The sequence below is a fragment of the Trachypithecus francoisi genome, unplaced genomic scaffold (assembly GCF_009764315.1).
Source record: "Trachypithecus francoisi isolate TF-2019V2 unplaced genomic scaffold, Tfra_2.0 Contig01440, whole genome shotgun sequence".
NCBI classification, from domain to species: Eukaryota; Metazoa; Chordata; class Mammalia; order Primates; family Cercopithecidae; genus Trachypithecus; species Trachypithecus francoisi.
The window spans coordinates 25,807,660-25,824,901 of NW_022681431.1; the positions used below are offsets into that span (position 1 = coordinate 25,807,660).

Genomic DNA, 17,242 nt, shown 5'->3' on the forward strand with positions numbered 1-17,242 from the left:
TGAAGAGAGCAGGCATTGCCAAGACCCCTGGGTTCAGGGAATGCCTGGGGAGTCTGAGAAACAGAAGGGCAGTGTGAGCTGGCAGAGCGAGCCAGGGGGATGTGGCAGGAGACAGGTAGGGTGTGATGCCGGGGTGGCCACCGGGGTGGCCTTCGATTCCTCATTGTCAGAAGAGCTGGGGTAGATGGGGTGATTCGGGATGTGCATTATGGATCTAAAATTCTATGATCCTTGGATGTGTGTGAGACACCCACAGCACCCATAGGGAGAAGATGATCACAGAACCCAGTGACAGGGCCAGGCTTTCCAGAGGAGGGGCCATCTAGGCAGAAGGGTGCACCGTGGGCAGCAGGACAGGAATGGTGCTTGTTCGGGGCTGGAGGAGCTCAGGGTCTCCAACATGGTCACTGATCACTGCTATATTTATATATACAAATACTTCTTTTTTTTTTCTTTTTTTTTTTTTTGAGATGGAGTCTCACTCTGTCACCAGGCTGGAGTGCAGTGGCATGATCTTGGCTCAGTGCAACCTCCACCTCCCAGGTTTAAGCGATTCTCCTGCTTCAGCCTCCCAAGTAGCTGGGACTACAGGCACATGCCACCACGCCCTGCTAATTTTTGTATTTTTAGTAGAGACAGTGTTTCACCATGTTGGCTAGGATGAGAATGGCCTCAATCTCTTGACCTTGTGATCCGCCCACCTCGGCCTTCCAAAATGCTGGGATGACAGGCGTGAGCCACCGCACCTGGCCTTTTTCTTTTTTGAGACAGAGTCTCACTCTGTCGCCCAATCTGGAGTGCAGTGGCACGATCTTGGCTCACTGCAACCTCCACCTCCCAGGTTCAAGGGATTCTCCTGCCTCAGACTCCCAAGTAGCTGGGATTACAGGCACATGCCACCACACCTGGCTAATTTTTGTATTTTTAGTAGCCGGGGTTTCACCATGTTGGCCAGGCTGGTCTCGAACTCCTGACCTCAAGTGATCCGCCCGCCTCCCAAAGTGCTGGAATTACAGGCATGAGCCACCGCATCTGGCCACAAAGACATTTTTTAAAAAAGGAATTGATTGACATGGTTATGGGGGCTGGCAGACCCCAAATCTGTAGAGCAGGCCAGCAGTCTGAGAAGTCAGGCAGGAGCAGACACTGCAGTCTTGGGGCAGAATTTCTTCTCTAGGAAGCTTCAGTGCCTGCTCTTAAGGCCTTCAGCTGATTGGATGAGGCCCACCCACATCATACAGGAGCATCTCCTTCATATGAGGTCAGCTGATGGAAGATGTCAACCACATCTACAAAATACCTGCACAGCGACATCTAGATTCATGTGTGATTAAACCACTGGGTACTATAGCCTTGTCCAAGTTGACACAAAACTAACCATCACAACCACTATCCTCCCAGAAGGAGAGGGCCGTTGGGTAATACAGATGCTGGGCCTCCCTCCTGGAGATTCTAATTCATCTGTCCCATGGGGCTTGGGAATTTTTTACACGCTATACAGGCAATTCTCATGCTCATCCAGGGTTAGGTGCCAGTGGACAAGATGACCCCTAGACTGAGGGCCTATTCATCAGGAATAAGACTCTGCAGGCTGGCATGTAGTTGGTGCTCAGGAAACACTGATCCCTCTGTCCTGTCAAACTCAGATGTCTAGGCTTGGACGGCTGAGGCCATGGCAACTTAACATCCCACAGTATATGAGCAGCACGTCCCATGGGAGGGTTGGGGACCAGTCTGTTAACTGAAACGGAAGGTCCAGGCTGTTGCAGAATGTGCCTGCATGGCTTCCTTGGCTGAGAGTCCCTTGGGCCTTGCAAATGGGCTGTGTGTATGTGAGGGGGTCACCTTGTTAGACAGGAGCTGGGAGTAGATCTGCGTGGTGTCCATTTTGTAATGCAGGATCCTGAGGCCAGCGTGGGCAGGGTCGGCAAGGAAGGGGCCACAGAGCGGATGCCCAGTGGGAATGTGTCAGACATGATCGTATGGAGGACTTGGGTCCAGAGAGGTTGGGGGTAGGGGTGGAGATGGGAGGCACACACCTTTATTAGCCAGGTAGGACAGACAGGAAGACCTGAGCTGGGCGCAGTGGTTCACGCCTGTAATCCCAACCCTTTGGGAGGCCAAGGTGGATGGATCATGAGGTCAGGAGATCGAGACACTCCTGGTTATCACGGTGAAACCCCATCTGTATTAAAAATACAAAAAATTAGCAGGGCGTGGTGGCGAGTGCCTGTAACTCCAGCTACTTGGGAGGCTGAGGCAGGAGATTCACTTGAATCTGGGAGTGGAGGTTGCAGTGAGCCTGAGATCATACCACTGCACTCCAGCCTGGGCGACAGAGTGAGACTCCACCTCCAAAAGAAAAAAAGACAGGAAACAGAGCCCTGCAGAAATACCTCCTGGGCTGCCCAGGGAGTGTACAGAAGCCCCGCCTTGCACCTCTGGGCCCTCTCTCTCTCCCACCACCCTCCAGCATGGCCGAGCCTGTTTCTTAAAGGAAAGAATTTTGGGGCAGAGAGGAGCTGATGAAAGAGCACTGGACTCCATTTGGTGTGAAAAGCAGCTTGGAGTGGAATCATCCCTCCTTCTTTTACCTTCCAGTGCCTCTCCCAGCCCCGGGTTACTCACCTGGAAAATGGGGCTATGAGGAGTTGTTACAGGAACAGAGGAGGAGTTCCTTACACAGAACACAGGGCAGCACAGGCTTCTAGTACATGGCAGGCAGTTCCCTTCCCCTCTGAAGAGTTCCCAGTTGCTAGATGTTACCCTGGCCACCTGTCATTTGCATAGATTTGCCTAGCGTTCCCCGCCTTGAGCAGGCAATTGTGTAGCTGAAAAATATACATGCTCCAAGTACAGCTGGTGATTCATTCCCCGGGATCCCCCACCAAGCACATGCAATGGGGAGCAGGCCGCAGGAAGACTTTTCTGGGGGGTGCTCTGAGGGTGTCAGTCACAGTAAGATGCCTCTAGACCAGGGACCAAGCCAGCCCCAGGGCAGACAGCCCCAAGAGAGCCCAGGGAGTGAGACTGCATGCCTGCCAGCGTGTGGGTCCGTGTGGACACCGGCCCCCAGAGGCTTGTGCATGGCTAAAGGAAAGAGGCTGGGGAGGGGAGCCCGGTCAGCCCTGGGATGATTTGTCATTACTTAATGAGATTAATGAGCCCCGGGGGCTGGTATGCAGGGGTGCTGAGGCGCTCATTAGAAGCAGATGCTCATGGGAACGAACGAAGTGGGGGCCTGGGGATGGAGTGCGGCTCGCCCCACGCCAGGTGGCTTCCATTAATCTATGGGCGGGGCCAAGGGTAAGGCTGCCGGGCTTTGTCCCTCCTCCCCTTCCCGTCCCCAACAACACCGGGGAGGAATGCTGCAGAGAAGCTGCCTGGACTCCGGCACCACTGAAGCCCAGGAGGGGAGGCTGATGGGTTCAGGGACAGCCCGCTTGTTGGCCATAGTAGTCCCCGTGCCTGGCATGGGGTACATGCTCAATAAATAACCTGTGGATTGGATCAGAGACGAGAGGGACCTGGAGGATGGGACTAGAATCTCTCCCTTCCTCCCCTAGACACTTCTATACCTGCAGGGTGTCCTGGCCCACTTCTCAGCCAGCCCCCACTTTCTAGTGAACCCTGGAAGTCTTGTAGGCCCAGGGAAGGCTGCTTTGTGGCCTCCAAACCTATAATTTGGTTTTCAAACCCACAAGCAGGGAGGTCTGTGGGGGCCAGAGGGAGTTGACTCTCTACCACCCCACCCTGCCTGTATGTGGGCGCACACACACACACACACACACAGACACGGTCATAAAAACTCACATGCTCTTTAATGGCTCTAGTGAGATATAATTTATGTGCCATAAAAGCTCACCCGTTTAAAAAAAAGTGTGCAATCCAGTGGTTTCTAGTATATTTTACAGAATGGTGTAATCACCATAATCTAATTTTAGAACATTTTCATCATCCACAAAAGAAACCTTGAATCATTAACAGTCACTGCTTATTCCTCCACCCGCTCTTCCCCAGGCCCAAGCAACCACTAATCTGCTTTCTGTCTATAGATCTCTAAATCTGCCTGTTCTGGACATTTTAGATAAATGAAATCATGCAATAGGTGATCTTTCATAACTCGATTCTTTCAGCATGGTACTTTCAGGGTTCACCCATGTTATAGCATGTATCAGTACTTCGTTCCTTTTAATGGCCAGATAATATTCCATTGTACGACTACACCACATTTTGTTTATCCCTTCATCTCTTGAGTATTTGGGTGGATACTACTTTTCTTTTTGAGATGGAGTCTCACTCTGTTGCCCAGTCTGGAGTGCAGCAGCACGATCTCGGCTTGCTGCAACCTCCTCCTCCCGAGTTCAAGCGATTCTCCTGCCTCAGACGCCTGAGTAGCTGGGATTACAGGCGCGCACCACCACACCCAGCTAATTTTTGTATTTTTTAGTAGAGATGGGGTTTCATCATGTTGGTCTCGAACTCCTGACCTCATGATCCGCCCGCCTTGGCCTCCAAAGTGCTGGGATTACAGGTGTGAGCCACCGCGCCCAGTCTTTTTTTTTTTTTTTTTTGACAGACAGGGTCTCACTCTGGCGCCTAGGATAGAGTGCTAGAGTGCAGTGGCATGTTCATGGCTAACTGCAGCCTTGACTTCCTGGGCTCAAGCAATTCTCCTGCTTCAGCCTTCTGAGTAGCTGGGACTACAGGCATGCACCACCATGCCTGGCCAATTGTTTTTGGTAGAGATAGGAGTCTCACTGTGTTGCTCAGGCTGGTCTCGAACTCCTGGTCTCAAGTGATCCTCCTGCCTTAGCCTCCCAAAGTGCTGGGATTACAGGCTTGAGCTACCACATGTGGCCAGTTTCTACTTTTTGCCACTATGCACAATGCTGCTGTGAGCATTCAGCTATGGGTTATTGTGTGGATGTATGTGTATTTCTCTTGGATGTATACCTAGGAGTGGAATTTCTGGGTCATATGGTAACCCAAATGTGAAACTGTTTTCCAAAGTGTCTGCACCATTTTACATTCCCACCAATAATGTGCAAGGGTTCCAGTTTCTCCACATTGTCATCAACATTTGCTGGAGTCCCTCTTTTTTATTATAGCTGTCTTAGTAGGTGTAAAGTGGCTTTGATTTGCATTTCCCTTACTGCTGGTGATGCTGAGCATCTTTGCATGGGCTTATTGGCCATTTGTGTGTCTTCTTGGATAAAATGTCTATTCAGATCCTTTGCCCATTTTTTTCAACTGGGTTATTTGTCTTTTTGCTATTGAGTTGTACAAATCCTGTATGTATTCTAGATAGACATCCCTTATCGATCTGATTTGCAAATATTTTCTCTCATTCTGTCTTCTCTTTCACTTTCTTGATGGTATCCTTTGAGATGCAATTTTTTTTTTTTTTTTTTTTTGAGATGGAGTTTGCTCTTGTTGCCCAGGCTGGAGTGCAATGGCATGATCTTGGCTCACTGCAACCTCTGCCTCCTGGGTTCAAGTGATTCTCCTGCCTCAGCCTCCTGAGTAGCTGGGATTACAGGTGCACGCCACCACACCTGGCTAATTTTTGTATTTTTAGTAAAGACAGGGTTTCACCATGCTGGTCAGGCTGATCTCGAACTCCTGACCTTGTGATCCGCTCACCTTGGCCACCCGGAGTGCTGGGATTACATGCATGAGCCACCGTGCCCAGCCTGCACATTTTTTTCAACTGGATTATTTGTCTTTTTGCTAATGAGCTGTACAAATCCTGTATATATTCTAGATACACATCTCCTATCAGACCTGATTTGCAAATATTTTCCCATTCTGTGGTTCTCTTTCACTTTTTGATGGTATCCTTTAAGGTGCAATTTTTTTTTTTTTTTTTTTTTTGAGAGGAGTTTTGCTCTTGTTGCCCAGACTGGAGTGCAATGGTGTGATCTCGGCTCACTGTAACCTCCACCTCCCGGGTTCAAGCGATTCTCCTGCCTCAGCCTCCTGAGTAGCTGAGATTACAAGGCTCCCGCCACCATGCCAGGCTAATTTTTTTGTATTTTTAGTAAAGACAGGGTTTCAACATGTTAGCCAGGCTGGTCTCGAACTCCTGACCTTAGGTAATCCACCTGCCTCAGCCTCCCAAAGTACTGGGATTACAGGCATGAGCCACCGCACCTGGCCAAAGGTGTAAAATGTTTAAGTTGTTATTAAGTCCAACTTAACAATCTTTGCTTTGTTTCCTATTTCACCCCGTTTTGCTTTTTCTGAACTTTTATTCATCTGTTATTCCCTCCTCCTTTCATTGCTTCTGCTGACAAACTCACTCTTACACACTCAGCTCCCAAAGCCTCTGTTTTCCCAACAAGGGCATGGGGCATGATTTGCTCTCAGGAATCCTCCCTCCACATCAGCCTTAGGGGAATCCTCGTTCTGCATATTGACAGAGATACAGGGAGGGGGTGGCCTGGAGTCAAGGGGCAGTGGGTAGCAGGGAGGGAAGTGCCATCAACACCCTGCGTCTTTCCCAGATTCCAAGAACAGGGCTCTGTGGAAGCAGATCTGCGCATGCTTTCACAAGTACTGTAGCTTCACCTGAGAAATGGAGGGATCAGATCAGACCATCCAGCAAATGACTTCTATCATTTAAGAGTCTCACTCTGTCGCCCAGGCTGGAGTGCAGCAGTGGCGAGATCTCAGCTCACTGCAACCTCCACCTCCCAGGTTCAGGCAATTCTCCTGCCTCAGCCTCCTGTGTAGCTGGAATTACAGGTGCCCGCCACCACACCCGGCTAATTTTTATTTTTTATTTTTTTATTTTTAGTAGAGACAGGGTTTCACCATGTTGGCCAGGCTGGTCTCGAACTCCTGACCTCAGGTGATCTGCCCACCTCGGCCTCCCAAAGTGCTGGGATTATAGGCGTGAGCCACCACGCCCAGCCGGGGCTTCTTAACCTGGGCTCTACGCCCCTCTGGAAATTGTATGCACAGTGATGGGTATAGTGAGTTTTTCTTGGGCAGAAGTTCATGGCCTTCACAGATCTTCAAAAGGATGTGCTAAGCAAGAAAGGCTCAAAACAGCCAATCTATAGGAGACTTGCAGGTCCCAAAAATGTCCAAGTCTTGTGGTAGCATTTCTCCCGCCCCGAGGGAGGACACAGCTTCTTACCCAGAGGGACCAGGCAGCATCGGCTTCCCATGGGTCCTTCAGACTCTCAGAGCTCAGCCCAGGGAGCCGAGACAGGCCAGCTCCCAAGGGCACTCCTGGGGCCTGCTTTGGTCACCCCGAGGCTCCTCCCCAGGCGGGCTCGAGGCAAGGGAGAAGGCATGCCCACCCTCCGTGGAGGTGGAGGTACCCTCTCCAAGGCCCCAGCATGGCTGGGCTGCAGGAAATCGAGGGCAGGAAGAGGGGCTGGGGCCTGGGCGCCGCCTTGCTCCCATCTGCAGAGCATCAGTGGGGCAGGCGGGTGGGGGCTTTCAAGGGGGGCCAAGGAGGAAATGAGAATAAACACAAGTGAGCGGGGAGGGAAGGGGGGCTGCGCCTAAGCCCCTTGGCAGCCCATGAAGGGAAGTGACACAATGAGGAATGTGTTTCCCTCTGCTCGTCCCCCACGTGGGGGTGGGGGGCTGAGCCCTGAGAATGGCCAGACCCCAACAGGGGCCAGAGGGCACATGCTGGGACAGCCCCGGAGTGGGGCCGTGGGGCCGGCCGTGAGGATGGGGTCTGGCGGCAAACGGTGGGGGCTGGGCCGGAGGGGCACCCCTGGCAGCCGGGATACTTATCCTGTATCCCTCTCCCTCGGCCAGGGGCCTAGGGTCAGTGTCCTGGCACAGTCCCTGCATGCGCCTCACTGGGGGGCACCTCCCAGCACACCCCAGTGTGGAAGCCATCCCTCCTCTAGGGAACTGGCCCCTTCTGGTGGCCCCTTCCCTTCCTTTTCCAGGGACTTGGGGTCATGGAGGCCGTCTGAGTCCTTGGAGTCCTTCCTATGGGAAGGAGCTGAGGGTGAGGGCTCCCCTGGCCGTGGGAAGGGCTGTGCACAGTGTTTCTGTCCCTCAGTGCACAAACAGGCCCCCTGGTGGGACAGTATCTCCCCATCCAGAACACCCATTTCCTCTCCTCCCAGCGGGTAGCCGGCTTGGTTAACCCCCTCCTGCCCGGTAATCCAAAGACATCGATGAGGCTGTGGTGGGCAGCGCCAAGAGCCTCCTCAGCCCCCTACCCCGACACCCTCCTCCATCTGGGCTGAGGGGTGGCAGGGCCAAGAGCCTCCTCAGCCCCCAACCCTGACCCCCTCCTCCATCTGGGCTGAGGGGTGGCAGGGCCTGGGAAAGCAGGTGGGCCCCAGACATCTCTGTGGATCTCCTGTCTTCCCGCCACAGACCTTCAGACAGGAGTCCCTCACCCTTGCCTGCTCCAGGGGTCCACCCAGCCTTGCCTGCTCCAGGGGTCCACCCAGCCTTGCCTGCTGCCTCACAATCTCCTGCCACTGGGTGGGAGCCAAGAGGCCACTGCCTCCATCTCAGACCCAGGACACGGAGGCCGGCTGGGCTGTGAGCCTCGTGAGCTCTATGGGGCCTGAAGCCCGTCCTGGTTTAGCTCAGGAAAGAGCCGGCTGGCCTTTGAGTAGGTGGGCAACTGGCCCCGCCCACCCTGCCTTCTAGGCACCTGTCCCTGGCTGTGCAGGGTGAGGGAGAAGGCCACTGAGCAGGCACCCACCTTGGTCTTCTGTGGTCCTGCCTGCCCCAAGGGCCCAGGGGGCTGCCCTGGCAGGTTTGGGGTTAGGGCAGGCAGGTCCCCTGTGGGTGGGTATTGTCTCCTCAGCACTGTCCCTGCAGCCCCACGGGCAGGTGATGAAGGGGGCAGAGTTGTGCCATGGCCGTCATTGAGTTTGAGCCACAGACTCAGGGCTGGAAGCCTGTGGACTCACCTGCAGCTCACTCCTCCAGGCCAGGCTTGGCCCCTGGGATCCCTGGGGGGTCAGACCCCCCTTCTATCCTGTCTCTCAGCACTGTGGGCTCCTGCGGAGACGCATGGAGAAGACAGGACTGAGGACCTTGAACAAGCTGTCACCTCACTGGCTTCCTCATCTGAAGGAGGAGGCTGGACAGGACTTATACCCCTGCCCTGGAGAGGAGCCAGGCAGAGTCCACCTGGGCCTCAGCCAGCCGCTTCACCTGTTTCCTTGCCTGTAAGACAGACACGGGCACAGGGATAAAATAACCATAAAAAATACCCCCCTTGGCCGAGCGTGGTGGCTCACATCTGTAACCCCAGCACTTTGGGAGGCCGAGGCGGGAGGATCACTTGAGCCCAGGAGTTCAAGACCAGCCTGAGTAACATAGTGGAACCGTGTCTCTACAAAAAAAAAATTTTTTTTAATTAGCAGGGTGTGGTGGTCCACACCTGTGGTGCCAGTTGCTTGGGAGGCAGAGGTTGGAAGATGGCGTGGGCCCAGGAATTTGAGGATACAAATGGCCCATGATCACACCACTGCACTCCAGCCTGGGTGACAGAGAGACCCTGCCTCAAAATCAAAACAAAACAAAAAAAACTACCCTCCCATGCGCCCCCTCTCCTGCCCACAAAGGCCAGGCTCAAGAAGCTTCTGCCTTTGTATAGCAATTTACAAAAGACTATGACACCTATTTTCAAATGCTTCCCAGGGCAACCCCGGTGACCTGCAGGGCAGCCCGGAGGTGGGGCAGGGTGGGAAAGGAGGCCTCCTAACTCCCAATCCAGGGCGTTCTCCATGTCGTCCGAGGCCCTTCTGATCCCATCTCTTGGCTTCTTCGTCCTCTGTCGGTTCTGACCAGCCTCCCAAGTAGCTGGGACTACAGGTGTCGCCTAGGCTGGAGTGCAGTGGTGCAATCCTGGCTCCCTGCAGCCTCTGCCTCCCAGATTCAAGCAATTCTTCTGCCTCAGCCTTCCGAGTAGCTGGGACTACAGGTGCACTGGGACTACAGGTGTGCACTGCCACGCCCGGCTCATTTATTTTTTCTTTTCTTTTTTTTTTTTTTTTTTTTGTATTTTTAGTAGAGACAAGGTTTCACCATGTTGGCCAGGATGGCCTTGATCGGGAGTGGTTCTTTAATCCCACCTCCCACCCAGTGCTGAGGAAAGCAGAGGTTTAGCAGGAAGTCAAGTCCCTGAGAAACCCAGCAGCAGCACCGCGGTGGCAGTGAGGACCCCTCCCGGGGAGGGGAGCAGGGCGGCCCCAGCAGGGAGAGGTGTGAGGGCTCTGCGCTTGCCTGCTTGCCTCCGCAGGGACCTGAGGAACAACATCATCAGCACAGTGCAGCCCGGCGCCTTCCTGGGCCTGGGGGAACTGAAGCGCTTGTGAGTGGCATGCCCCTCCCGAGGGAGAAAGTCACCCCTCCTGCTCCATGCCCACCCCCTTCCTCTCACCCACCCACACCTGCCCCTCATTTCCACTCAGGTGCCTTGGCTGGGGTCCAAGGAGCCGCCATTTCCAGTCCAGCTGCGGCCCTGGCCCCAACCTCATCTCTTTTCTCATCCCGCCCCCCTCACAAGCCCTGGCCCCACCCATGTGTCCCTCACAAGTGGACCGGCATGCTGCCGCGTGGCCGACTCGCTGAGGTTGCCTGTGTCTCTCTAGAGATCTCTCCAACAACCGGATTGGCTGTCTCACCTCCGAGACCTTCCGGGGCCTCCCCAGGCTTCTCCGACTGTAAGTGATGGGATGAGAAGTGGGGAGGGAGGAGAAGGAGGAAGCACATAGGAAGCAAAAGGTGGCCTCCAACCCTTCCACATCACACCTGCTCCCCTCTGCCAGCCCATGGAGACCCTAAGACCCCATCTCAGTTGTTCCCTGTCTCCTGCAGAAACATATCTGGAAACATCTTCTCTAGTCTGCAACCTGGGGTCTTTGATGAGCTGCCAGCCCTTAAGGTTGTGTGAGTATCTCTTCCTAACGCAAGGACCCAGACCCCTGTCCCTTCCTCTGCCCAGGAGGGATGTATAAGCATCGTGACCACCGTGACTGGCCTCACGAGTGGGCACAGCAGACAGTGCCTGAAATGCCCCCATGATCACCTTCCTGCGATGGCCCGGGGCAGAGACGGCGCACATAGACCCAAGATTACCCCTCCTACCCCTCCAGCCTCATCCCTCCCTGGGGCCCCAGGCCACTCCTGAGCCCACGCCCCCTCTGCTCTGCTCTGTGACCCCTCTGCCTACCCTGCAGGGACTTGGGCACCGAGTTCCTGACCTGCGACTGCCGCCTGCGCTGGCTGCTGCCCTGGGCCCAGAATCGCTCCCTGCAGCTGTCGGAGCGCACACTCTGTGCTTACCCCAGTGCCCTGCATGCCCAGGCCCTGGGCAGCCTCCAGGAGGCCCAGCTCTGCTGCGGTGAGCAAGTTCCCCCTGACTACACAGCTACCAGGGACCCTGCCTCTCCACCAACCCAGGGCCCAGACACGAGCCTCCCCTCAGACCCACAGATTTTTACCTTTGTATTGCAGTTTGCAAAATACCACAACACTGAGTCCTGCTCTTGCATTTAGGGATACCTTATTTTTATGTATAAATCACCATCTGAGATGTGCTGCCCAGCACAAAAAGGCTTTTCTGTGCTCTCTTTCATTACTGGTTTGCAACCGCTCTCCCACAAAAAGAATCACATTTACTATCCCAGTGACCCTCCCCGTGAGGCGGGGCCGGTGTTATTCTCCCCACTCTGCCTATGACTGTGTGCTGGGCGTGTTCTCCAGGGCATCCCCTTTCCCTCAGTGTCTCAGGGTCAGTCTTCCATTAGCTTTTCTAAGCCCCCTTGGGGCTGCTTGTTCATGTTTTCATCTGGCCCCACCTCTTGGGGTAACATGTGTACTGAGAAAGGAGCATTCTTTGTCCAAAAACTGCCTGTCCTTCCCCTTCACCCTTATCCCTGGAGACTTTCTCTTGACCCCTTTTCCTTCCCAGCTGGAGCAGGCTACAGGCTGAAGGCCCCGCCCCGTCCCACCCCATCCTGCTGGACTCTGGCTCACACATGCAGTCTCACACGCGTGTGCACTCGGGCCTCACGCCTGGTGTCTCCTCCCACAGAGGGGGCCCTGGAGCTGCACACACACCATCTCATCCCGTCCCTACGCCAAGTGGTGTTCCAAGGGGATCGGCTGCCCTTCCAGTGCTCTGCCAGCTACCTGGGCAATGACACCCGCATCCGCTGGCACCACAACCAAGCCCCTGTGGAGGGTGACGAGCAGGCGGGCATCCTCCTGGCCGAGAGCCTCATCCACGACTGCACTTTCATCACCAGGTAGGAGCCGCTCTGCCCCTCCTCAGGCCTCAGCATGGGGATGGGGGTGCCTACTGTACCCCACAAAACAGCTGCGCCCAGATGTGTTCCTGGGAGAATGTGCATGTATATTTATGGAAAGCTTGGACTAAGTCATCAATGGTCTGGATAGAGGCTAGAAATAAATATCTGATAGAACAAAATGATGATACTTGACATCTTTTTAGTGCTCTTACACTGTATAGAGTGGCTCCCATCTGTGGCACCAGATTTAATCTCTACTGTAGAGATTAAATCTGTGAGAGATATTATCGGCTCCACGATAAGGAGAGGGAAATCGAAGCTCAAAAAAACAGTATCATAAAGCCAATCAGAATAAAAGGAGTGCATACTTGCATCCCTTGTTTCATCAAAGAAAAAAGGACCTGCAGCTAGTGTCGTAGGGTGGTGCTGAGGGAGGGCAACGTCGCTGGGCCCAAGGATGACTCATGAGCCAGCTCCGCCTGCCATCCGTAGTGAGCTGACACTGTCTCACATCGGCGTGTGGGCCTCTGGCGAGTGGGAGTGCACCGTGTCCACAGCCCAGGGCAACGCCAGCAAGAAGGTGGAGATCGTGGTGCTGGAGACCTCTGCCTCCTACTGCCCGGCCGAGCGTGTCGCCAACAACCGCGGGGACTTCAGGTTTGGCCTGCTCCGCCCTGTAGAGGGCTGCCCAGCCCCCAACCCCACCCTTGCACCTGACATCACAGGTGGCCAGAGTTTCCCCATCCGCTGTCTCCATTGGGTCCTAAAGATGGAGAAAACACTTCCTTTTGTCATTCAGCCTGAAGCCTTGCTATCGAATAGATAGACTTTATATATAAACTTACATCTGAGGTGGGGCGCAGTGGCTCATGCCTGCAATCTCAGCACTTTGGAAGGCCAAGGCAGGCGGATCACCTGAGGTCAGGAGACCAGCCTGACCAACATGGCAAAACCCCGTCTCTACTACTTTTTAGTAAAGTACAAAAATTAGCCAGGCATGGTGGTGGGCGCCTGTAATCCCAACTACTTAGGAGCCTAAGGCAGGAGAATCCCTTGAACCTGGGAGGCAGAGGTTGCAGTGAGCCAAGATTGCACCATTGCACTCCAGCCTGGGCAACAAAAGCAAGACTCAATCTCAAAAACAACAAACAAAATTACTATCTGAGATGTGCTGCATAAAAAGACTTTTTTTTTTTTTTTTTGAGACAGAGTCTCACACTGAAGTGCAATGGCATGATCTTGCTGCCTCAGCCTCGCCGGTAGCTGGGGTTTCAGGCCTGTGTCACCACGCCCAGCTAATTTTTGTATTTTCAGTACAGATGGGGTTTCACCATATTGGCCAGGCTGGTCTCGAACTCCTGGCCTCAAGTGATCCACCTGCCTTGGCCTCCCGAAATTCTGGGATTACAGGCTTGAGCCACTGTGACTTTTTTTTAGACAGGGTCTTGCTCTTTCATCCAGGCTCCGGTACAGTGGCACAATCGTACCTCACTGCAGTCTCGAATTCCTGGGCTCAAGCGATCCTCCCACCTCCGCCTCCTGAGGAGCTGGGACTACAGGCGCAGCCACTATGCCTAGCTTATTGTGTTACTTTCTGTAGAGACAGGGTCTCACTTTGTTGCCCAGGCTGGTCTCAAATCCCTGGGCTCAAGCACTGTGCCTGGCCACAAAAAGGCTTTTATTTGCTTCCTTACATTCATAGTTTGCAAAAGCTCGTCCACAAAGAGTATCACCTTTTAAGATCCCAGTGACCCTCTCTGTTATGCAGGGAAGCTATTATTCTCCCCACTGTACAGCTGAGAACACTGACTCCAAGAAAGGATAAATGCCTTGCCTTAAGCCATTGCAAATAAGTGGCAGAACTTGAATTTAAACTCAGAACTCTAAAGTCCAGCCCCCTATCACCTGAGACAGCCCAGTCAGAACAAAGAGAGTGGAACTTGGGAACCCCTGGAAGGCTGATCTGAGCCCCGCTCCTGGATCCCTCCCCAAGGCCCCCAGAGTCCGGCCTCACAGTTCTAAAGACAGGAGAAGGGCTGTTGTTCTGAGAAGCCTGGTTCATTGGCAACTTCCTGTCTCTGCCCCCAGGTGGCCCCGAACTCTGGCTGGCATCACAGCCTACCAGTCCTGCCTGCAGTATCCCTTCACTTCAGTGCCCCTGGGCGGAGGCGCCCCGGGCACCCGAGCCTCCCGCAGGTGTGACCGTGCCGGCCGCTGGGAGCCTGGGGACTACTCCCACTGTCTCTACACCAACGACATCACCAGGGTGCTGTATACCTTCGTGCTGGTGAGGAGGGGCTGGGGCACCCCACCAGCTCTGCTTCGGGGGCACAGGGAAGGGAGAAGCCAACCTAATGGGCAAGGGGAGCCTGGTCTCTGGGCCGCTGGGCTGTGCCTCTCGTTCCTGCCTGTGCAGAGCCAGGAGCCGGCTCCTCTCCTCTAGCCACCCTCTGCCGAGGGATTCAGACACAGAGGCCACAGTGGGGAAGGGCACCAGTCCTCTCTCCCCATCCGGACACCTCATGCCCCTTTACTCACTAACACCAAAAGCAGAGTCCCACTGTCCTTACACCAGGGGTGCTGGCAGTGGTGGCCTTGGGCTGTGATGGTCTCAGCCTCCTCTGCCTTCCTAGCTTGATGAGACCCCGCAGGTAGGCTGGACTCCTGTCCCCAGGCACTGAGCACTGGTACAGAGCAGAGGGTCCCCAGGGGCAGTTCAGGGGCAGAAGGAACAGGCGGGATGATCCTCTGTCTTTCCCCAATCTCCAGATGCCCATCAATGCTTCCAATGCGCTGACCCTGGCTCACCAGCTGCGCGTGTACACAGCCGAGGCTGCCAGCTTTTCAGACATGATGGATGTAGTCTATGTGGCTCAGATGATCCAGAAATTTTTGGGTTATGTCGACCAGATCAAAGAGGTGAGACTCAGCTGGACTTCGGGAGCTCGCAAAACGCCCCCATCCCTCATTTGCTCAAGCCTATCTCTCACTCCAGCCCCTGGATCCCAAGCCCCGCCCCTGCCCTCAGCGACTCCCCTGTCCCCCCAGCTGGTAGAGGTGATGGTGGACATGGCCAGCAACCTGATGCTGGTGGACGAGCACCTGCTGTGGCTGGCCCAGCGCGAGGACAAGGCCTGCAGCCGCATCGTGGGCGCCCTGGAGCGCATCGGGGGTGCCGCCCTCAGCCCCCATGCCCAGCACATCTCGGTGGTAATGGGGGTCAGCGTTGGGGGTGACCCTGGCATACAGAGGAGGGAGGCACTCCCTCTCAGGCATGCACCTGCTGTGCCCCAGCTAGCAAGAGCAGCAGACGTGACAAAGTTCTGAGCTGTGGGGTTCACTTCCAAGTTGTCAGGGGCAGTGCTTAGGAGAGGTGGCCGGTGACCCTGGAGAAATGATGCCAGACTTCGTGGTGGGGAACTGAGCCAAAGGGCCAGCCTGACGGGAATAAGCAGGAGGAAGGGTGAAAGGATTAGAAGGGATGGGAGCAGGGCTTGGTGGCAGGGCAGACAGCACTCGGGATTGAGTGAAGAGTAATGGAAGTTCCCTGAGAGAAGGCGAGGGCTCCAATCCGATAACCACAGTAGAGCATCCTGTATGTGCAAGATATTGTGCTAGGCCCTTGGGGCAATGCAAAGGGGCGAGACATGGAGCCTGCTGTACAGCTGAGTCGGGCAACGGAACTGGCATAGTTAAGAGGTGAGCAAGAGGCTGGGTGCAGGGGCTCCACCTGTAATCCCAGCACTTTGGGAGGCCGAGGCGGGAGGATCTCCCGAGGCCAGGAGTTGGAGACCAGCCTGGGCAACAAAGAGAGACCTGGTCTCTATAAAAAATACAAAAATTACCCAGGAGTGTTGGCATGCGCCTGTGGTCCCAGCTACTCCGGGGGCCAAGGTGGGAGGATCACTTAAGGCCTGGAGTTTGAGACTAGCCTGGGAAACATGCGAAACCACATCTCTAAAAAAAAAAGTTTTTAATTAGATGGGCATGGTAGCATGCCTCTAGTTCCAGATACTCAGGAGGCTGAGGTGGCAGGATCACTTCAGCCCAGTATTTGTAGGCTGCAGTGAGCTATGGCTGTGACACTGCACTCCAGCCTGGGTGACACAGTAAGAACCTGTTCCTCTTAAAAAAATAAAAAAAGAGGTGGCTTTGAAAAGACTGAGGATTGAAGGGGAGGACTACAGCCTGAGCAGGTCCATTGAGAGGGAATGTGCAGTCCCAAGCAGAAGGCCACCATCTCAAATGGTGGGATGACAAGGTCCCTGTCCCCAGAATGCGAGGAACGTGGCATTGGAGGCCTACCTCATCAAGCCGCACAGCTACGTGGGCCTGACCTGCACAGCCTTCCAGAGGAGGGAGGGAGGGGTGCCGGGCGCACAGCCAGGAAGCCCTGGCCAGAACCCCCGACCTGAGCCCGAGCCCCCAGCTGACCAGCAGCTCCGCTTCCGCTGCACCACCGGGAGGCCCAATGTTTCTCTGTCATCCTTCCACATCAAGGTGGGCGCTGGGGGAGGGAGGGGCTGGGAGACGGGAGGCACCCAGATGCAGGTACCTGGTGGGGGCAGTGAGAGGAGTGGGAGGAGGGGGCTGCAACACATCAGTGCTCTAGGGGGTCCTGGTGTCTCTGAGGAGCTCCTATGTCCCCCCAGAACAGCGTGGCCCTGGCCTCCATCCAGCTGCCCCCGAGTCTGTTCTCATCCCTTCCGGCTGCCCTGGCTCCCCCGGTGCCTCCAGACTGCACCCTACAACTGCTCGTCTTCCGAAATGGCCGCCTGTTCCGCAGCCACAGCAACGCCTCCCGCCCTGGGGCTGCTGGGCCTGGCAAGAGGCGTGGCGTGGCCACCCCCGTCATCTTCGCAGGAACCAGTAAGGGACTGAACTCCCCGCCCTGCCCAGGTTGCCTCTCGTGTGTCTGCCCTGTACCCCTTCATCCTGCCCTTCCCTGGCCCACAGCCCCCCAGTGCCCTAGTGGAACTGAG

The 17,242-nt window shown here is 55.0% G+C and overlaps 1 protein-coding gene across 2 annotated transcripts in view; it reads left to right on the plus strand.

Annotated features, from left to right (window-relative positions):
- ADGRA2 (adhesion G protein-coupled receptor A2) overlaps window positions 1–17,242 on the plus strand; it is a 46,536-nt gene that overhangs the window by 21,325 nt on the left and 7,969 nt on the right. The window contains exons 3-13 of one of the 2 annotated variants that reach the window (XM_033230910.1): window positions 10,247–10,318; window positions 10,599–10,670; window positions 10,825–10,896; window positions 11,187–11,350; window positions 12,044–12,257; window positions 12,753–12,917; window positions 14,349–14,547; window positions 15,030–15,179; window positions 15,309–15,470; window positions 16,536–16,760; window positions 16,913–17,129. In XM_033230910.1, the coding sequence (XP_033086801.1) occupies window positions 10,247–10,318; window positions 10,599–10,670; window positions 10,825–10,896; window positions 11,187–11,350; window positions 12,044–12,257; window positions 12,753–12,917; window positions 14,349–14,547; window positions 15,030–15,179; window positions 15,309–15,470; window positions 16,536–16,760; window positions 16,913–17,129 (1,712 nt within the window). Of the gene's footprint in view, window positions 1–10,246; window positions 10,319–10,598; window positions 10,671–10,824; window positions 10,897–11,186; window positions 11,351–12,043; window positions 12,258–12,752; window positions 12,918–14,348; window positions 14,548–15,029; window positions 15,180–15,308; window positions 15,471–16,535; window positions 16,761–16,912; window positions 17,130–17,242 lie in introns of those variants that run through there. The other variant, XM_033230921.1, reaches the window with a different exon arrangement.